This window comes from Peromyscus californicus, unplaced genomic scaffold (assembly GCF_007827085.1).
Source record: "Peromyscus californicus insignis strain IS unplaced genomic scaffold, ASM782708v3 Scaffold_10__1_contigs__length_136768540, whole genome shotgun sequence".
Taxonomy (NCBI): domain Eukaryota; kingdom Metazoa; phylum Chordata; class Mammalia; order Rodentia; family Cricetidae; genus Peromyscus; species Peromyscus californicus.
Genome location: NW_026294391.1, coordinates 18,837,096 through 18,859,663, shown reverse-complemented (window position 1 = coordinate 18,859,663; position 22,568 = coordinate 18,837,096). Strand labels below are relative to the sequence as shown.

The window sequence follows — 22,568 nt, the reverse complement described above, 5'->3', positions numbered from 1 at the left end:
GCATAACTGGATGTCAACACGTAGAAGACTGCAAATAGATCCATATCTGTCACCATGCACAAAACTTAAGTCCAAGTGGATCAAAGACCTTACCAATAAATTCAGTTACTCTGAACCTGATAGAAGAGAAATTAGGAAGCAGTCTTGAATGCATTCACACCAGAGATCACTTCCTAAATATAAAAACAGTAGCACAGATGCTGAGAACAACAATTAATAAATGGGACCTCTTGAAACTTAGAAGCTTTTGTAGGGCAAAGGACATAGTCAATAAGTCAAAATGACAGCCTGCAGGAAAGATGAGCAAAGATCTTCACCAACCCCACATCTGACAGAAGGCTGATATCCAGAATGTATAAGGAACTCAAGACACTAGACATCAAATACCTAACAGTCCAACTAAAAAGTGGGCTATAGAACTAAACAGAGAATTGTCAACAGAGGAAACTCAAATGGCTGAAAGACATTTAAGGAATTGCTCAATATCCTTAGCCATCAGAGATATGCAAATCAAAATGATTCTGAGATACCATCTTACACCTGTCAGAATGGCTAAGATCAAAAACCCTGAAGACAGCCTATGTTGGAGAGGATGTGGATCAAGGGGAACACTCCTACACTTTTGGTGGGAATAAAAACTTGTACAACCACTTTGCAAGTCAATATGGCGCTTTCTGAGAAAATTGGGAATCATCCTCCCTCAAGAACCAGCTATACCACTCTTGGGCATATACCCAAGGAATGCTCAATCACACGACAAGGACACATGCTCAACTATGTTCATAGTAGCATTATTTCTAATATCCAGGACCTGGAAACAACCTAGATGCCCCTCAACTGAAGAATGGATAAAGAAAATGTTGTATATATACACAATGGAGTACTACTCAGCAGAGAAAAACAATGATATCATGAGGTTTGCAGGCAAATGGATGGAATTAGAAAATATCATCCTGAGTGAAGTAACCCAGACTTAGAAAGACAAACATGGTATGTACTCCCTCATAAGTGGATACTAGATATAAAGCAAAGGATAACCAGACTGCATCCTACAGCTCCAGGGAGGCTAGCTAGTAAGGAGGACCCTAGAAAAGACACAACGATTGCCAAGCAACAGAGAAATGAATGAGATCTACATGAGCAAACAGGTGGTTAGAGGGGTAATGGAGGGCAAGGGATGGGGAAATGAGAATTTAGGGGAGTGGGAGGTTCAATCTGGATCAGGAACAGAGTGGGAGAACAAGGAAAGAGCTACCATAATAAATGAAGGCACTGTGGAAATAGGGAGAAGCAGAGTGCTAGGGAGGTCCCTAGGAATCCACAAAGATGACTTCACCATAGACTACTGGCAATGGTTGAGAGGGTGCCTGAGCTGACCTACTCTGGTGTTTAGATGGCTGAATACCCTAACTGTCATCATAGAACCCTCATCCAGTGACTGATGGAAGCTGATGCAGAGATCTACACCCGGGTCCCAGGCAGAGCTCCAGGAGTCCAATCGAAGAGAAAGAGGAGGGATTATATGAGCAAGAGATATTGAGACCATGACTGGAAAAAGTACATAGACAACCAGTCAAACTAGTGGAGACACATAAACTGTTCACCAATAGCTGAGGAGCCCCCATGGTACTGTACTAGGCCATCTGGATAAGTGAAACAGTTGTTTGGCTTGAACTGTTTGGAGGGCCCCCAGGCCGTGGGACTGGCACCTGTTGCTCGTGCATGAGCCAGCTTTTTGGAGCCTAGTGCCTACGGTGAGACACTTTGTGCAGCCTTGGTGCAAGGAGGAGGGATGTGGACTTGCCTCAGTGGAGTGTACTGGGCTCTGCTTACTCCTTATGGGAGACCTTGCCTTGGAGGATGTGGGAATGGGGGGTATGTTGGGTGGGAAGCCTGGGAGGGTGGGAGGAGGGAAGATGGGGAATCTGTGGTTGACATGTAAAATGAATAGAAAATCCTTTTTTTTAATGCAGGAAACTAGTTCCTTAAAAAAAAGCCATTTTCACTTTTTTCTCTTCTCTCCTCACTCTTTTCTTCTGCTTCATTTTGAGTATGTATCTAAAGTATGAATGGTTCGCAAATTTTAACCATACTAAGAAGGATTACTGGATATATATTTATAATCACCTGCATAACTAGGTGACAGCCATTTCTGGGCAAACTTTTGATTTTTGTTTGGTTTTGTTTGTAAATTGATACAAGTTAATCTGGCAGGAGGAACCCCAGTTAATAAAATGCCTTCTTCTGATTGCCTACAGGCAATCCTATAGGGAATTTCTTGATTAATGATTGATACAGGAGGACCTAACTCACTGGCAATGTCACCTCTGGGTGTCTGGTCCTGGAAGGTGTGAAAAAGCAAGCTGAGCAAGCTGTGGGAAGGAGTCAGTGTGCAGTGACTTCTGCTTCATTTAGTTCCTGCCTCCAGTTTCCTGCCTGGAGTTCCTGTCCTGACCTCTTTTGATGATGGACTATGATGTGGAAATATAACCCACATAAACCATTGTCTCTCCAAGTTGCTTTTGGGAAACAAAATTTCCCAAGATCTTAGTAACTATGGACTTCCCATATCTAATCTTTTTCTGTATCTAAGAGGTTTATGGAAGCAAGGTGGCACCATACACTCCAGTGAAGACCTTTTGCTTTTATAATTGAATGTCATTCTTCCCTTCCACTATGGCACTGTTTTTTCTTTTGTTTTCATCAATTTTTTTTATAAAGCTGCCAGAAATTATAACAACTAATTCATGCATAAATTCAAAAGTAAATTAATTTTTTAAAAGGCTATTAACACATCAGAGGGCTGTTTAAAATGCTGGTCCATTATGACTGTATATTCATTGGTCATAGTCCACCATTCAGCCTTAGTAGCCATGGAAACATAAGAATTTTTAAAGTGAGTTACTTCTCTGACAACTAGCAGTCACTTACCTTCGTAGAAGAGAAAAGAGGCAAGTATTTTACATTTCCAGGTGAGTTTATTAACCACATTCAATTTCACTGGACACAGAATGCCACAGAGGGCCATTGACATGTGATTAAGTATGTGTAAGTCTTGCTGAATATCCTAAGTGCCTGGAAGCCCTGTGGGTGACTACAGGAAGCCAGGGAGCTGCACTGCTGTCTGTGTAGCTCCCTGAAGTTGAGTGTATGAATTAGCTTTTCTGTGTTGTTTCCTTAACTACAAAATGGGGAAAATGACTGGGTGGGTAACATTGCAGGGTCAGTAATAACAGATGTACCAATATTCCTGAAGTGTTTAAATGAGACTCCAACTAAGCCAAGATCAGGAGGAGAATGGAAAGGATTGTGGGATCCAGGGATTGGGGAGACACTGCTCTGAGCTGAAGTGTCTGCCTAACAGAACTTCTTTTTGTGAAGGTGTTTCTGTTCTTCCTCTGACTCCATTTATGGGCATTTCCTATTACTGAGAAGACCATCTGTGGTCTTGCCACCTTCCAAATGGATCTACTTACCCAGAATACACAAAGGTAAAAACTTTACATTACATGGAGGCTTTCACATATGGTCTTTATGAAACACAGGAATCCACTCCATGGCTTTCAAACATAGGCAGAAACAGATCCTGACAAGCTAGCTCAGTATTTTGGAACAACAGCAATCTTCATCCTGTTTCTACTTCTTCCAAAAAGCTCCACATTTCTGTAGTCCACTGCCTCAAACATGCCTTGGCAATTAAGACAATGTGGGCAGAGTGTTACCCAAGCTACTATCAATTGAAGATCCATCTTGCTGATGGAACTTCCTTAGTAGAACCACTACTGACTCCACTAAGATAAGAAGTACATTTCATAGAGACTATGAAGCCAAGCATAGCTGGTAGGGAAGGTTTCCTAGCAAGAGATCCTGTTTGTAGGTCCCTCAAACCTTCTTCAGGGACAGTGGTAATGACATTATCCACATGTCTAGTGAGTTAGTGACTTTGCCTCCTTCCATTCTGATAAATTATCATCCCTCAGGTTATAGGTTTTTTTCATGAGTGACAGTACATCTGAGGGTTTGAATTGATGAGTGATTTAAATAAGTTTGTGCAGAGAGTTAATGTGGAGTCTTAGTTTTTTATTAAGAAAATTTTTTCATTCATTTTACACACCAATCAAAGATCCCCCTCTTTCCTTCTCCTGCCCCCAGCCTCCCCTTCCAACCCATCCCCCATTCCCTCCCACAAGAAGGCAAGGCCTCCCATGTGGAGGTACATTCAGTAGAGGAAAGTCCAAGCCCTTCCCCCTGCCTCAAGGCTGCACCAGGTGTCCCAACATAGGTAGTGGACTCCACAAAGTCCACTAAAGCCCCAGAGATGGATTCTGATCCTACCATCAGGGGGCCTCCCAGGCAGATCAAGCTACACAACTGTCTCACCATAAAAAGGGTGTCCATCCCATGTAGGCTCCACAGCCATTGATCCAACTTTCATGAGTTCCCTCTAGTGAGGTTTTGGTCATCCCTGCATGTTTCCCCATCATGATCCTGATGCACTTGCTCATAGAATCCCTCTTCTCTCTCTTTGACTGGACTCCTGGAGCTCTGTCTAGTGATTGGCTGTGGACCTCTACATCTGCTTCCATCGATCATTGGAGAAAAGTTCTGTGATGACAGTTAGGGTATTCACCGGTCTGATCTCTGGGGCAAACCAATTCAGTTCAGGCACCCTCTCCACTATTGCTAGTAGCCCAGGCTGGGGTCATCCATGGGGATTCCTAGCAACTTCCCTAGCACCAAGCTTTCTCTATCCCCATGATGTCTCTCTCTATCATGTATCTATTTAATTGCATTTCCCCTCTATCCCTTTTCAAGTTCAATCATCCCATTCCCTTATGCTCTCATCCCCTATCTCCTACCCTCCATTGCCCACCAATCATCCCCAGTTTACTGATGGAGATCTCATCTATTTCCCCTTCCCAGGGCAGTCCATGCTTCCCTCTTCAATTTTTCCCTGTTGGTTAGCTTCTATGGAGTTGTGGGTTGTTGCCTGATTACCCTTTGCTTTACATCTAGTATCCACTTATGAGGGAGTACATACCATGTTTGTCCTTCTGAGTCCTTCTGGATTACCTCACTCAGGATGATATTTTCTAGGTCCATCCATTTGCCTGCAAACCTCATGATGTCATTGTTTTTCTCTGCTGAGTAGTACTCCATTGTGTGTATGTACCACATTTTCTTAATTCATTCTTCATTTGAGGGGCATCTAGGTTGTTTCCAGGTTCTGGCTATTATGAATAATGCTGATATGAACATAGTAGAACATGTGTCCTTGTGGTATGATTGAGTATTCCTTGGGTATATGCCCAAGAGTGGTATAGCTGGGTCTTGAGGAAGATTGAATCCCAATTTTCTGAGAAACCACCATACTGATTTTCAAAGTGGCTGTACCAGTTTGCACTCCCATCAACTGTGTAGGAATTTTCCCCTTGATCCACATCCTCTCCAACATAAGCTGTCTTCAGTGTTTTGATCTTAGCCATTCTGACAGGTGTAAGATGGTATCTCAGACTCGTTTTGATTTGCATCTCCCTGATAACTAAGGATGCTGAGCACTAACTTAAATGTCTTTTGGCCATTTGAAATTCTTCCTTTGAGAATTCACTCTTCAGCTGTATAGACAATTTTTAATTGGATTTTTTTGATATTTTGTTGTCTAGCTTCTTGAGTTCTCGATATATTTTGGAGATCAGCCCTCTGTTAGATGTGGGTTGTTGAAAATCTTTTCCCATTCTGTAGGCTGTTGTTTTGTCTTATTTACTGTATCCTTTGCCTTACAGAAGCTTCTCAGTTTCAGGAGGTCCCATTTATTAAATGTTGTTCTCAGTGTCTGTGCTACTGGTGTTATATTTAGGAAGTGGTCTCCTGTGCCAATGCATTCAAGATTATTTCCTACTTTCTCTTCTATCAGGTTCAGTGTAACTGGTTTTATGTTGAGGTCTTCGATCCACTTGGACTTGAGTTTTGTGCATGCGATCGATACGGATCTATTTGCAATCTTCTTCATGTTGACATCCAGTTATGCCAGCACCATTTATTGAAGATGCTTTCTTTTTTCCATTGTATAGTTTTGGCTTCTTTGTCAAAAATCAGGTGCTCATAGTAGTGTGGGTTAATGTCAGTGTCTTCAGTTCAACTCCATTCGTCCACATGTCAGTTTTCATGCCAACACCAACCTGTTTTTATTACTATAGCTCTATAGTAGCACTTGAAGTCAGGGATGGTGATACCTCCAGAGGTGGTTTTATTTTACAGGATTCTTTTTCTTTTTTTGCAGTGATGTGTGTGTTTGAGAACTTTTTAAATAAATATTTTTGTTTTATAATTAATTTAATTTTACATATCAGCCACGGATTACCCTGTCCTCCCTCCTCCAACCCCTCTTCATGCCACCCCAAACACCCCCCAATTCCCACCTCCTCCAAGGAAAGGTCTCCTCTGGGGATTCAGCCCAGCCTGGTAGATTCACTTGAGGCAGGTCCAGTCCCCTCCTTCCCGCACCAAGGCTGAGCAAAATGTCTCAGAATAGGCCCTAGTTTCCAAAAAGCCAACTCATGCACCAAGGACAGGTCCCAGTTCCACTGCCTAGGGGCCTCCTAAACAGTTCAAGCTCATCAATTGTATCACTTATACAGAGGGCCTGGTCCAGTTCCATGGGGGCTCCTCAGCTATTGGTTCACAGTTCATGTGTTTCCGCTAGTTTGTCTATTTGTCCCTGTGATTTTTCCAATCATGGTCTCAATATCTCTTGCTCATATAATCCCTCCTCTCCCTTGCCGGTTGGTCTCCTAGAGCTCCACCTGGGGTTTGGCTGTGGATCTCTGCATCTGCTTCCATCAGTCACTGGATGAGAGTTCTATCATGACAGTTAGGGTGTTCGGCCATTCGATCACGAGAGGAGGTCATTTCACTCTCTTGACTATTGCCAGTAGACTATTGTGGAGGTATCTTTGTGGATTTCTAAGGACCTCCCTAGCACTCTGCTTCTTCCTATTCCCATGGGGTCTTCATTTATCATGGTATCTCTTTCCTTGTTCTCCCACTCTGTTACTGATCCAGCTGGGACCTCCCATTCTCCTAAGCTCACTTTTGCCCGACCCTTTCCCTCCATTACCCACCTCACCGCCAGTTTGCACATGTAGATCTCATCCATTTTTCTGTCACTTGGCAATACCTGTGTCTTTCTTAGGGTCCTCTTTACTAGGTAGCCTCTCTGGAGTTGTAAGTTGCAGTCTGGTTATACTTTGCTTTACATCTAGTATCCACTTATGAGGGAGTACATACCATGTTTGTCTTTCTAAGTCTGGGTTACTTCACTCAATTAGATTTTTTCTAGTTCCATCCATTTGCCTGCAAACCTCATGATGTCATTGTTTTTCTCTGCTGAGTAGTACTCCATTGTGTACACATACAACATTTTCTTTATCCACTCTTCAGTTAAAGGTCACCTAGCTTGTTTCCAGGTTCTGTATATTAGAAATAATGCTACTATGAACATAGTTGAGCATGTGTCCTTGTCGTATAATTGAGCATTCCTTGGGTATATGCCCAAGAGTGGTATAGCTGGTTCTTGAGGGAGGATGATTCCCAATTTTCTCAGAAAGCGCCATATTGACTTGCAAAGTGGTTGTACAAGTTTTTATTCCCACCAAAAGTGTAGGAGTGTTCCCCTTGATCCACATCCTCTCCAACATAGGCTGTCTTCAGGGTTTTTGATCTTAGCCATTCTGACAGGTGTAAGATGGTATCTCAGAATCATTTTGATTTGCATATCTCTGATGGCTAAGGATATTGAGCAATTCCTTAAATGTCTTTCAGCCATTCAAGAATCTTCTGTTGAGAATTCTCTGTTTAGCTGTATAGATCACTTTTTAATTGGACTGTTGGGTATTTGGATGTCTAATTTCTTCAGTTATTTATATATTCTGGATGTCAGCCCTCTGTCAGATGTGGGGTTGGTGAAGATCTTTTCCCATTCTGTAGGCTGTCGTTTGTCTTGTTGACCATGTCCTTTGCCCTACAAAAGCTTCTCAGTTTCAAGAGGTTCCATTTATTGCTGTTCTCAGTGTCTGTGCTACTGGTGTTATGTAGATGTAACCGTCTTATTAAATAAGAAACACAAAGCCAATGCAGAGATGAAAGCCCAAGAGGTCAGAGCGATAGCTAAGAGCTAAAAACCTTACCCTTCACTGCCGCAGCTGTCCTCCTCAGCAAGAGAACTACTTTCTGTGTGTTTGTCCTTTTTATTGACTTCCTACTCTGCCTTTTCATTGGTTGTAAACACAACCACATGATCTCCTCGTCAATGCCCATCTATACAGATCTCCAGGTCTTCTATGGTTGGTATTGAGATTAAAGGCATGTGTCTCCATGCTGGCTGTATCCTTGAACACACAGAGATCTGCCTAGCTCTGCCTCCCAAGTGCTGGGATTAAAGGCGTGCACCACCACTACCCAGCTTCTGCTATGGCTTGCTATTAGCTCTGACCCCCAGGCAAATTTTTTATTAACATACAAATAAAATCACATTTCATTACAAATAAAATATCACCATAGTGTTATATTTAGGAAGTGATCTCTAGTGCGAATGCGTTCAAGACTACTTCCTATTTTCTCTTCAATCAGGTTCAGAGTAACCGGATTTATGTTGAGATCTTTGATCCACTTGGACTTAAGTTTTGTGCATAGTGACACATATGGATCTATTTGCAGTCTTCTACATGTTGGCATCCAGTTATGCCAGCACCATTTGTTGAAGATGCTTTCTTTTTTCCATTGTACACTTTTGGCTTCTTTGTCAAAAATCATATGTTCATAGGTGTGTGGATTAATGTCAGGGTCTTCAGTTCGGTTCCATTGGTTCACATGTCGGTTTTTATGCCAGTACCAAGCTGTTTTTATTACTGTAGTGCTATAGTAGAGCTTGAAGTCAGGGATCGTGATGCTTCCAGAGGTTGTTTTATTGTACAGGATTCTTTTGGCTATCCTGGGTTTTTTGTTTTTCCATATGAAGTTGAGTATTATTCTTTCCAGGTCTGTGAAGAATTGTGTTGAGATTTTGATAGGGATTGCATTGAATCTGTAGATTGCTTTTGGAAAGGTTGCCAATTTTACTGTGTGAATCTGCCTATCCATGAGCATGGAAGATCTTTCCATTTTCTGAGATCTTCAATTTCTTTCTTCAGAGACTTAAAGTTCTTGTCACACAGGTCTTTCACTTGCTTAGTTAGAGTTACCCCATGGTATTTTATATTATTTGTGGCTATTATAAAGGGTGATGTTTCTCTGACTTCTTTCTCAGCCCATTTACCAATTGTATACAGGAAGGCTACTGATTTTCTTTGAGTTAATCTTGTATCCTGCCACATTACTGAAGATGTTCCTCAGCTATAGGATTTCCCTGGTGGAATTTTTGTGCGCACTTATGTATACTATCATATCATCTGCAAATAGTGAAAGTTTGACTTCTTCCTTTCCAAATTGTATCCCCTTGATCTCCTTTTGCTGTCTTATTGCTCTAGCTAGAACTTCAAGTACTACACTGAATAAATATGGGGAGTGTGGACAGCCTTGTCTTGTTCCTGATTTTAGTGGAATCGCTTTGAGTTTCTCTCCATTTACTTTGATGTTGGCTGTTGGCTTGCTGTAAATTGCCTTTATTATGTTTAGGTGTGCTCCCTGTATTCCTGATCTCTCCCAGACCTTTATCATGGAGAGGTGTTGGATTTTGTCAAAGGCTTTTTCAGCATCTCATGAAATGATCATGTAGGTTTTTTTCTTTCAGTTTGTTTATATGGTGTATTACTTTGACAGACTTTCCCATGTTGAAATGTTTTGCATTTCTGAGATCAAGCCTACTTGATCATAGTGGATAATGTATTTGATGTGTCTTTGGAGTCTGTTTGCCAATATTTTATTGAGTATTTTTGCATCAATGTTCATGAGGGAGATTGTTTTGTAATTTTCTTTCTTTGTTGCATCTTTATGTGGCTTGTGAATCAGAGTAAAAGTAGCCTCATAAAAGGAGTTTGGTAACGTTCCTTCTTTTTCTATTGTGTGGGACAATTTGAAGAGTATTGGTATTGATGCATCTTTGACAATGTGGTAGAATTCTAAATTGAAACCATCTGGTCCTGGGCTTTTTTTGGTTGGGAAAATTTTTCTATTTCCTTAGGGGTTATTGGTCTTTTTAAATAGTTCATCTGGACTTGATTTAAGTTCGGTATGTGGTACCTATCCAGAAAATTGTCCATTTCTTTTAGATTTTCCAATTTTGTGGAGTACAGGTTTTTGAAGTATGACCTGATGATTCTCTGGATTTTCTCATTGTCAGTTGTTACATCTCCCTTTTCATTTCTGATTTTATTAATTTGGATGCTCTCTCTCTGCCTTAGGGTTAGTCTGGATAAGGGTTTGTCTATCTTGTTGGTTTTCTCAAAGAAACAAATCTTTGTTTCATTGATTCTTTCTACTGTTCTCTTTGTTACTATTTTATTGATTTCAGCTCTCAATTTGATTATTTCTTCACATCTATTCCTCCTGGGTGACTTTGCTTTTTCTTGTTCTAGAGCTTTCAGTTGTGCTGTTAAGTCACTAATGTGAGATTTCTCCAACTTCTTTATGTGGGCATTTAGTGCTATGAATTTTCCCTTTAGCACTGCTTTCATATTGTCCCATAAGTCTGGATATGTAGTAGATTCATTTTCATTGAACTCTAGGAATTCTTTAATTTCTTTACTTCCTCTTTAACCCATTGGTGATTCAGTTGAGAATTATTCAGTTTCCATGAGATTGTAGGCTTTCTGTAATTTTTGTTTAACTGTAAACAATGGTGGTCTGATAGAATATAGGAGGTTATTCCAATTTTTTTTATTTTGCAATACAGTTCAGTTCTACAAATCAGCCACGGATTCCCTTGTTCTCCCCCCTCCCGCCCCCCTCACCTTCCCCCCAGGCCACCCCCTATTCCCACCTCCTCCAGGGCAAAGCCTCCCCCACGGACTCAGGTCAACCTGGTAGACTCAGTGCAGGCAGGTCCAGTCCCCTCCTCCCAGGCCGAGCCAAGAGACCCTGCCTAGGCCCCAGGTTTCAAACAGCCAACTCATGCAATGAGCATAGGACCCGGTCCCACTGCCTGGATGCCTCCCAAACAGATCAAGCCAATCAACTGTCTCACCCATTCAGAGGGCCTGATCCAGTTGGTGACCCCTCAGCCATTGGTTCATAGTTCATGTGTTTCCATTTGTTTGGCTATTTGTCCCTGTGCTTTATCCAACCTTGGTCTCAACAATTCTTGCTCATATAAACCCTCCTCTTTCTCACTAATTGGACTCCCAGAGCTCCACCCAGGGCCTAGCCATGGATCTCTACATCCAGATCCCTCAGTCGTTGGATGAGGTTTCTAGCATGACACTTAGGGTGTTTGGCCATCCCATCACCAGAGTAGGTCAGTTTGGGCTGTCTCATGACCATTGCCAGCAGTCTGTTGTGGGGGTATCTTTGTGGATTTCTGTGGGCCTCTCTAGCACTTTACTTCTTCCTATTCTCATGTGGTCTTCATTTACCATGGTCTCCTATTCCTTGTTCTCCCTCTCTGTTGTTGATCCAGCTGGGATCTCCCGCTCCCCCAAGCTCTCTTTTCCTCGACCCTCGCCCTTCATTACCCCACTCATGTCCAGGCTATTCATGTAGATCTCTTCCATTTCTCCGTCATTGGGTGATCCCTGTGTCTTTCTTAGGGTCCTGTTTTCCAGGTAGCCTCCCTGGTGATGTGAGTAGCAGTCCAGTCATCCTTGTTCCACATCTAGTATCCTCCTATGAGTGAGTACATACCATGTTTGTCTTTCTGAGTCTAGGTTACCTCACCCAGGATGATTTTTTCTACATCCATTCATTTGCCTGCAAACCTCATGATGTCATTGTTTTTCTTTGCTGAGTAGTATTCCATTGTGTATATGTACCACATTTTGTTTATCCATTCTTCAGTTGAATGAAAAGGGCATCTAGGTTGTTTCCATGTTCTGGCTATTACAAACAATGCTGATATGAACATAGCTGAACAAGTGCTCTTGTGGTATGATTGAGCATTCCTTGGGTATATGCCCAAGAGTGGTATAGCTGGATCTTGGGGGAGATGGACTCCCAATTTTCTAAGAAAGCACCATAGTGATTTCCAAAGTGGTTGTACAAGCTTGCATTCCCACCAACAGTGGAGGAGAGTTCCCCTAGCTCCACATCCTCTCCAGCATAAGCTGAATTCAGTGTTTTTGATCTTAGCCATTCTGACAGTCGTAGGTAGTATCTCAGAGTTGTTTTGATTTGCATTTCCCTGATGATTAGGGATGTTGAGCAATTCCTTAAATGTCTTTCAGCCATTTGAGTTTCCTTTGTTGAGAATTCTCTGTTTAGTTCTATAGCCCATTTCTTAATTGGACTGTTGGGCATTTGATGTCTAATTTCTTGAGTTCCTTATATATTCTAAATATCAGTCCTCTGTCAGATGTGGAGTTGGTGAAGACCTTTTCCCATTCTGTAGGCTGTCGATTTGCCTTGTTGACCATAACCTTTGCTCTACAAAAGCTTCTCAGTTTCAAGAGGTCCCATTGATTGATTGTTTCTCTCAATATCTGTGCTACTGGAGTTCTATTTAGGAAGTGATCTCCTATGCTAATGCATTCAAGACTACTTCCTACTTTCTCTTCTAGTAGGTTCAGAGTAGCTGGATTTATGTTGAGGTCTTTGATCCACTTGGACTTAAGTTTTGTGCACGGTGATAGATATGGATCTATTTGCAGCCTTCTACATGTTGATATCCAGTTATGTCAGCACCATTTGTTGAAGATGCTTTCTTTTTTCCATTGTACACTTTTGGCTTCTTTGTCAAAAATCATATGTTCATAGGTGTGCGGATTAATATCAGGGTCTTCAATTCAATTCCATTGGTCCACATGTCGGTTTTTATGCCAGTACCAACCTGTTTTTTTTTTTACTGTAGCTCTATAGTAGAGCTTGAAGTCAGGGATCGTGATGCCTCCAGAAGTTGTGTTATTGTACAGGATTCCTTTGGCTATCCTGGGTTTTTTGTTTTTCCATATGAAGTTGAGTATTATTCTTTCCAGGTCTGTGAAGAATTGTGTTGGTATTTTGATGGGGATTGCATTGAGTCTGTAGATTGCTTTTGGTAAGATTGCCATTTTTCTATGTTAGTCCTGCCTATCCATGAGCATGGGAGATCTTTCCATTTTCTGACATCTTCTTCAATTTCTTTTTTCAGGGACTTAAAGTTCTTGTCATATAGATCCTTCACTTGCTTGGTTAGTGTTACCCCAAGGTATTTTATGTCATTTGTGGCTATTGTAAAGGGTGATGTATCTCTGATTTCCTTCTCCGCTTCTTTGTCCATTGTATATAGGAGGGCTACTGATTTTTTGGAGTTGATTTTGTATCCTGCTATGTTGCTGAAGGTGTTTATAAGCTGTATCAGTTCCTTGGTGGAATCTTTGGGGTCGCTCAAGTATACTATCATGTCATCTGCAAATGGGGAAAGCTTGACTTCTTCCTTTCCAATTTGTATCCCCTTAATCTCCTTATGTTGTCTTATTGCTCTGGCTAGAACTTCAAGTACTATATTGAATAAGTATGGGGAGAGCGGACAGCCTTGCCTCGTTCCTGATTTTAGTGGGATTGCTTTGAGTTTCTCTCCATTTAATTTGATGTTGGCTGTTGGCTTGCTGTAAATTGCCTTTATTATGTTTATGTATGTTCCCTGTATTCCTGATTGCTCCAAGATCTTTATCATGAAGGGGTGTTGGATTTTGTCAAATGCCTTTTCTGCATCTAGTGAGATGATCATGTGGTTTTTTTCTTTGAGTTTGTTTATATGGTGTAATACATTGACGGACTTTCTTATGTTGAACCACCCTTGCATCCCTGGAATGAAGCCTACTTGATCATGGTGGATAATTGTTTTGATGTGTTCTTGGAGTCTGTTTGCCAGTATTTTATTGAGTATTTTTGCATCAATGTTCATGAGGGAGATCGGTCTGTAGTTCTCTTTCTTTGTTGTATCCTTGTTTGGTTTAGGAATCAGGGTATTTGTAGCCTCATAGAAGGAGTTTGGTAATGTTCCTTCTGTTTCTATTGTGTGGAACAATTTAGAGAGTATTGGTATTAACTCTTCTTTGAAGATCTGGTAGAATTCTATGCTGAAACCATCTGGTCCTGGGCTTTTTTTGCTTGGGAGACTTTTAATGACTGATTCTATTTCCTTAGGGGTTATTGGACTATTTAAATAGTTTATCTGGTCTTGATTTAACTTAAGTATGTGGTACTTATCCAGAAAGCTATCCATTTCTTTTAGGATTTCCAGTTTTGTGGAGTTGAGGTTTTTGAAGTATGACCTGATGATTCTCTGGATTTCCTCAGTGTCTGTTGTTATGTCCCCCTTTTCATTTCTGATTTTGTTGATTTGGATGCTCTCTCTCTGTCTTTTGGTTAGTTTGGATAAGGGCTTGTCTATCTTGTTGATTTTCTCAAAGAAGCAAATCTTTGTTCCATTAATTTTTTGTATTGTTCTCTTTGTTTCTATTTTATTGATTTCAGCTCTCACTTTGATAATTTCCTGGCGTCTATTTTTCCTGGGAGACTTTGCTTCTTCTTGCTCTAGAGCTTTCAGGTGTGCTGTTAAGTCACTAGTGTGAGATTTCTCCAACTTATTTATGTGGGCATTTAGTGCTATGAATTTCCCTCTTAGCACTGCTTTCATAGTGTCCCATAATTTGGGTATGTGGTGTCTTCATTTTCGTTGATCTCTAGGAAGTCTTTAATTTCTTTCTTTATTTCTTCCTTAACCCATTGGTGATTCAGTTGAGTGTTATTCAGTTTCCATGAGATTGTAGGTTTTCTGTAGTTTTTGTTGTTATTGAAGTCTAACTTTAGACCATAGTGGTCTGATAGATTACAGGAGGTTATTCCAATTGTTTTGTATCTGTTGAGATTCGTTCTGTGGCCAAGTATGTGGTCGATTTTAGAGAAGGTTCCATGGGGTCCTGAGAAGAAGGTATATTCTTTTTTGTTAGGATGGAATGTTCTGTAGATATCGATTAAGTCCATTTGAGTCATGACATCAGTTAAGTCCTTTATTTCTCTGTTAAGTTTCGATTTGGGGGATCTGTCCAGTGGTGAAAGTGGGGTGTTGAGGTCTCCCACTATTAATGTGTGGGGTTTTATATGTGGTTTAAGCTTTAGTAATGTTTCTTTTACATATGTGGGTGCCCTTGTGTTTGGGGCATAAATGTTCAGAATTGAAACTTCATCTTGGTGGATCTTTCCTATGATGAGTATGTAATGCCCTTCTTGATCTCTTTTGATTGATTTTAGTTTGATGTCTATTTTGCTGGATATCAGGATGGCTACACCCGCTTGTTTCTTAAGACCATTTGATTGGAAAATCTTTTCCCAGCCTTTTATTCTTAGGTAGTGTCTACCTTTGAATTTGAGATGTGTTTATTGTATGCGGAAGAAAGATGGGTCCTGCTTTCATATCCATTTTGTAAGTCTAAGTCTTTTTATAGGTGAATTAAGTCCATTGATATTGAGGGATATTAATGACCAGTGTTTGATCATTCCTGTTATTTTTTGGTGGTAATGTGTGTGTACTTCTCTTTGTTGGGGTTTACTACTGTGGATTTATTTATTGCCTGTGTTTTTGAGGGTGTATCTGACTTCCTTAGGTTAGAATTTTCCTTCTAGTGCTTTCTGTAGGGCTGGGTTTGTGGATAAGTATTGTTTAAATCTGGCTTTGTCTTGGAATGTCTTATTCACTCCATCTATGAAGACTGAAAGTTTTGCTGGGTGTATTAGTCTAGGCTGGCATCCATGGTCTCTTAGTGTCTGCATTACATCTGTCCAGGTCCTTCTGGCTTTCAAAGTCTCCATTGAAAAATCAGGTGTTATTCTGATGGGTTTGCCTTTATAAGTCACATGGCCTTTTTCCTTTGCTGCTCTTAATATTCTTTCTTTATTCTGTATGTTTAGTTGTTTAATTATTATGTGGCGAGGGGATTTTTTGGGGGGTCTAGTCTGTTTGGTGTTCTATAGGCTTCTGGTATCTTCATAGGCATTTCCTTCTTTAATTTGGGAAAGTTTTCTTCTATGATCTTGTTGAATATATTTTCTGTGCCCGTGAGTTGGTATTCTTCTCCTTCTTCTACCCCTATTATTCGTAGGTTTGGTCTTTTCATGGTGTCCCAAATTTCTTGGACATTTTGGTTCATGACTTTGTTGGATTTAGTGTTTTCTTTGACTGATGAATGTATTTCTTCTACTGTATCTTCAACACCAGAGATCCTCTCTTCCATCTCTTGCATTCTGTTGGTTATACTTGCATCTGAAGTTCCTGATCGTTTACTCAGATTTTCTATTTCCAGCATTCCCTCTGTTTGTGTCTTCTTGATTTTTTCTATTTCCCTTTTCAGGTCTTGGACTGTTCCCTTCATTTGTTTCATTGCTTTTTCTTGATTTTCTTTCAGTACCTTATTGTTTTCTTCCAGGACTTTATTGATTTCTTCTAATTTGTTTGCCCTTTCCTCTAGTTGTTTACAGTGTTCTTCCCATTTTTTGTCTTTTCCTCTACACAAGCCTCTGCCTTCTTCATGATGTCGTTCATAAGGCTGTTTTCTTCTGCTTCTTCCAATTTTTGATGTTCAGGTCTAGATGTTGGAGGAGGGCTAGGTTCTGGTGATGCTGTATTGCTCTTCATTTTGTTGTATGTATTTCTGCCTTGACGTCTGCCCATCTCCTTGTGGTTCGTTCTTGGTCTTATCAGCGCACTTGGTTCAGACAGAGCTGACAGATTCAGGAAATCTCTCTCTCTTGTCCAGATGGGAGCTCTCTTGTCCAAATGGGAACTCCGGGGCAGGATGGGCGCTCTTGTCCAGAAGGGAAGTCCCGGACAGGATGGGAGCTCTTCTCTCTCTCTCTCTCTCTCTCTCTCTCTCTCTCTCTCTCTCTAGTCTCTCTGGTCCAGAAGGGAAGTTCAGGGCAAGATGGGAGCTGGGGGCCAGTCTCTAAGTCTCAGGAAGTGGCTGGGGTCTCGGGCGAATGGGCCTGGGGGCAGGGTGTGGAGATTGCAGGGTCTGCCGGGGTCTTGGAGAAGGGGATTCTTCCCGGTGGGGCTAGAAGGGAACCTGCCCAGTGGCCAGAACCCTGGTGGGGCTAGAAAGGAACATGCCCAGTGGCCAGAACCTGGGGCCAAGTTGGGCAGGTCTTCCCCAGAGTGGCTGGTGCCCAGGGATGGGGTCCGGGCTGAGCCAGGGCATTCACCTCTGTCCAGAAGGGAGGTCTGGGGCAGGATGGGAGCTGGGGGCCAGCCTCTAAGTCTCAGGAAGTGGCTGGGGTCTCGGGTGGATGGGCGTGGGGGCAGGGCGTGGAGATTGCAGGGTCTGCCAGGGGTCTTGGAGAAGGGGATCCTTCCCGGTGGGGCTAGAAGGGAACCTGCCCAGTGGCCAGAACCTGGGGCCAAGTTGGGCAGGTATTCCCAAGATTGGCTCCAGGGATGGGGTCCAGGCTTATTCCATTTTTTTTGTATCTGTTGAGATTTGCTTTGTGACCAAGTATGTGGTTGATTTTAGAGAAGATTCCATCGGGTGCTGAGAAGAAGGTATAGTCTTTTGTGTTAGGATGGAATGTTCTGTAGATATCAATTAAGTCTATTTGAGTTGTAACATCAGTTAAGCCCCTTATTTCTCTGTTAAGTTTCGATTTTGCAGATCTGTCCAGTGGTGAGGGTGGGGTGGTGAAGTCTCTCACTATTAATGTGTTTGGTTTGATGTGTGATTTAAACTTTAGTAGTGTTTCTTTTTTCATATGTGGGTGCCCTTGTATTTGTGGTATAAATGTTCAGAATTGAAACTTCATCTTTGTGGATCTTTCCTGTGATGAGTATGTAATGCCCTTCTCAATCTGTCTTGATTGATTTTAGTTTGAAGTCTATTTTCTTAGATATTAGGATAGCTATACCAGCTTGTTTCTTAAGTCCATTTGATTGGAAAGACTTCCCACCCTTTTACTCTGAGGTAGTGTCTATCTTTGAAATTGAGGTGTGTTTCTTGTATGCAGCAGAAAAATGGGTCCTGCTTTCATATCCATTCTATTAGCCTGTGTCTTTTTATAGGTCAAATAAGACCATTGATATTAAAGGAAATTAATGACTAGTGATTATTAATTCCTGTTATCTTTTGGTGGTAGTGTGTATGTATTTCTCTTCTTTGGGATTTACTGCTGTGGGATAATCTATTGCCTGTGTTTTCATGGGTGTATCTGATTTCCTTAGGTTGGAATTTTCCTTCTAGTGCTTTCAGTAGGGCTGGATTTGTGGATAGGTATTGTTTAAATCTGTTTTTTTCTTGGAATGTCTTGTTCACTCTGTTTATGGTTATTTTAAAGTTTTGTTGGTTATGTTAGTCTAGGCTGGCATCCATGGTCTCTTAGTGTCTGCATTACATCTGTCCAGGTCCTTCTGGCTTTCAAAGTCTCCATTTAGAAGTAGGGTGTTATTCTGATGGGTCTGCCTTCATAGGTCTCTTGGCCATTTCCCTTAGCTGCTCTTAATATTCTTTCTTTATTATATATGTTTAGTGGTTTAATTATTATGTGGTGAGGGGACATTTGGGGGGCGCAATCTGTTTGGTGTTCTACAAGCTTCTTGTATCTTCATAGGTATTTCCTTCTTTAAGTTGGGAAAGTTTTCTTCCATGATTTTGTTGAATATGTTTTCTGTGCCTTTGATTTGGTATTCTTCTCCTGCTTCTATCCCTATTATTCTTAGGTTTGGTCTTTTCATAGTGTCCAAGATTTCCTGGACATTTTGTGTTATGACTTTTTTGGTTTTGGTGTTTTCTTTGACTGATGAATTTATTTCCTCTATTGTATTCTCTACACCAGAGATTCTCTCTTTCATCTCTTATATTCTGCTGGTTACTTGCATCTGTGTTTCCTGTTTGTTTACTCATATTTTCTATTTCCAGCGTTCCCTCTGTTTGTGTCTTCTTCATTGTTTCTATTTCCCTTTTCAGGTCTTGAACTGTTTCCTTCACATGTTTAATTGCTTTTTCATGGTTTTCTTGGCTTTATTTAAGGGATTTATTGATTTCCTCTAATTTTTCATTTGTCTTTTCCTCTATTTCTTTATTGATTTCTTCCAATTTTTTGTTTGTCTTTTCCTCAATTCCTTTAAGGGAATTTTTCATCTTCATCTTCATGAAGCTATTTTTAAGGTCACTTTCTTCTGATTGTTCTACATTATTATGTTAGGTCTTACTGTTAGAGGAGGGCTAGGTTCTGTTGAGGCCATATTGCTCTTTATGTTGTATGTATTTTTGCATTGACATCTACCCATCTCTTTTTCTAATAGGTACGAGATGTGCCTGTGTCTGAGCAATCTGCTATTGGTATACTCTGTGCTTTTTGTGTCTGTGACTCAGGGGGTCCCTTTGTGTCCAATCTTAGCTCTTTGATTAATTGGAGCTGGCAGATTCTGAATATCAGGGAGCTACACTTGGCCCAATGCAAGCTAGCTGATTCTGTGACTCATCTAGTTGCTCTTTGTCTTATCAGGGCTCTTGGTACAGTCAGAGCTGGTGGAATCTGTGTCTTAGGAAGCCTCTCTTGGTTCAGTGAGAACTGGCAGATTCTGTGTCTCATGAAGCCACTCTTGATCCAATGAGAACTGGTGGATTCCTTGTCTCAGCAAGTTGTGGGGTTGTAGGCAGATGGGTATTGGGTAGGGCTTGGGTCTTGTAGTTTGCAGGGTCCGATGGCAGTGGTAGTGGAGAAGCCTGGCCAAGGGAAATTTTCCCTGTTGGCCAGCATCTGGGGAAGAGTTGTCTAGGTGTTTCTGGGGACTGTTTGTGTCCCAGGGCCTGGGTCCCAGAGGCAGGACTCTCTGGGAGGGAGGGGAGTCACTCATCTCTTGGTCCAATGGGAGCTGGCAGATTCCTTGTCTCAGGAAGTTACAGGGATCCAGGCACATGGGTATTGGAGTAGGGCTTGGGTCTTGTAGATTACAGGGTCTGATAGGGGTTTAGGGGAGCCTGGCCGTGGGGAGATTTCCCTGCTGGCCAGCAACTCATGGAGTCTTAGTTTTGTGTTCAGAGAAGGTACTTGAGTAAATGATGAGCAAATGATGGAAATATCCATGAATCCTCATATTTTACACAGAGATTTTAGTTTTCTTATACTGAGGAATGAGTTTGGGGTCTTACTCAAATTAGGTGATCACTATAACACTAAGCTATATCCCCATCCCAAATACCTACATTTCTTGGAAATCATTCTCAATCTAGCTATAATTATGAGATATATGTAGTTCTTGGTTTTTTAGTAATAATTACATTTCAGAAAATACTAATAAGAAGGACAGTGTACACTACTCAATTGATCTACCTAGAGTTCTTTATTTGGTGTGTGTCTTTTGGGTTAATATACCTTTGTGAATAAATATATGCATATATATACACACATATATGTATATACTTGTATACAAATGTATGCAGTATGAATGGCATTCTCACATGATTGGATATACCATGTGAATTATAGTTTTCATTTTTTTATTTCAGCAGGCCATGTACGTTAGTTCCATTTTTAATAGTCATGAGAAGTTTTATCACATTATTTTAGAAGTGAAAATTTATTTGAGCATTCCTTTGTTTATTGCCCTCATTTACATTATTCATAATATTTCCATATTACAAACACAGGTGAATAAACATGATCTTAGTGTGATATTGCCAACTCCCATCTCACTGTCAATTCCAAGCATTGAAATTCCTGGTCAACAAATATGAACATTTCAGCATTTGATGGATATTATGAAATTGTTACCCAAAATATCATAAAGTAGCTATTTCCTCTATACTCATGGATCTCTAAGATTCTCTTATTATGATCTACAGTGTTCAGAACAGTAATCTGTACATAGACCACTGAAATATCTCCATGTGACAACAGGGACAAGGTATGAGAACTCAGTGCTCTCTAAACCATGACTCATTCTGTTTTCTCGCCTTCCCTTGTATTCTCACTAATTCTATTCTTCTTTGATGCCTTCTTCAGATTTGCCAACATGAAGGAGTATATATTCAAGTTGAGTTGCCTCCTTTGCAGTACATCTGCTTTGTTCTTTGAAATCATCCTTGCAAACAGCCAATGCTGGCGCCTTTGGGAATTCGACAACGAGGTGGTGCAATTTGTGTCAATTGGACTCTGGGAAGCTTATTACCCTCAGGAGTTTAACATCTCAGGGTCTGTGACCAGGATGCTGGTTCACATCCCTATTGATTCAACCTGGAACAAGTCATCAGAATTTCAGTATTTACAAGTCCTGATAGTGTGGGCCATTTTGATGAAAACTTTAGTCGTGGTATTCAGTTCAGTGGCCATTAAGATCAGCTGTATGAACAACCCATTCATTGAGATCCAGCTGTTTTGCTACAAGATGTCTGCCATAATTTTGGCTGTGAGCAGCATTTTTACACTTGTTGCTGTGATCTTGAACCACCTGGTAGACATCTATGGGCAAACCACTCTTGACTTTCCACCTGACTTCCCCATTAAGAAGGAAGACATTATAAAGAAACACTGCACAACTGTGTTTCCAATGGGGCTCCTGACAGCCACGATGTCACTCTTTGGTGTCATTTTGTTCCTCTATGAGATGATCTCCTTGACAATACAGAGTCAGGTGAAGGCACCATGTGCTTCTGAACTGGCTGAGCAAAAGGCCTGAAGTGAGGGCTTTGGCATTTGTAACATCTGCCAGGAGAATCCTTGAAGAAATTGCCCATTTTCACACAGTACTGTGTAATCACCAACTCATTCCAAATAAAATATCAACTTGGTTTCTGGGGTGTTTCTAAATTGTATATCCTCCCTTCCTGTCAAATACACTCCTTTCTTTAAATGTTTTCACATTCTAACCTCTGTGGGTGATGATCATGTCTTTGGATACTGCCAACAAGCAGTAGCAGGCAAGAGTACTGGTGAAATGCAAGTTGCTTAAATAAACATGACATATACAAGGTGAAAGAAGGTTTGTAAGTAAGCTGACACCTCAACACACATACACAAGAACCCCACATTCCTATGTGGAAACACTTAAGTACTCAGATCTCTGGAGGGTAGAGCTGGATGTCTCAGCCTTGGCACTGCTGGCAGCATGGGATGCTAACTTGAAGTAAGAAGGCAATGCTGCACACTGAATATGCCAGTGCCATCTGCAGCCTGTCTCTACTAGAAAGCAGTAGCCATCTCCTAATTCCCTGGTTGTGAAGATCACAAAAGGCCAGGCATCTCCAATGTGCTCTGATGGACCATGTGGTGTGCAGAAGATATGACAGCTTGTCAGAGTTGGTTTTCTTGTTTTATCATCTCCACCACTGAGTTCAGTCTCACATTATCAGGCTTGATGGTACACACTCTTACACAGTGAGCAATCTCACCAACCTCAAGTTTATTGCTTTTAAGATACATTATTCTCCCCCTTGTTGCTATAAGATGAAGTTCAT

The 22,568-nt window shown here is 41.1% G+C and overlaps 1 protein-coding gene across 1 annotated transcript; it reads left to right on the top strand.

The window, feature by feature from the left end:
• Positions 1-21,046: 21,046 nt before the first annotated feature.
• On the top strand, positions 21,047-21,790 carry LOC128113766 (uncharacterized). Its single transcript, XM_052743669.1, has one exon. The coding sequence runs from the start codon at positions 21,047-21,049 to the stop codon at positions 21,788-21,790; it is 744 nt and encodes a 247-aa protein (XP_052599629.1).
• The last annotated feature ends 778 nt before the right edge of the window (positions 21,791-22,568 follow it).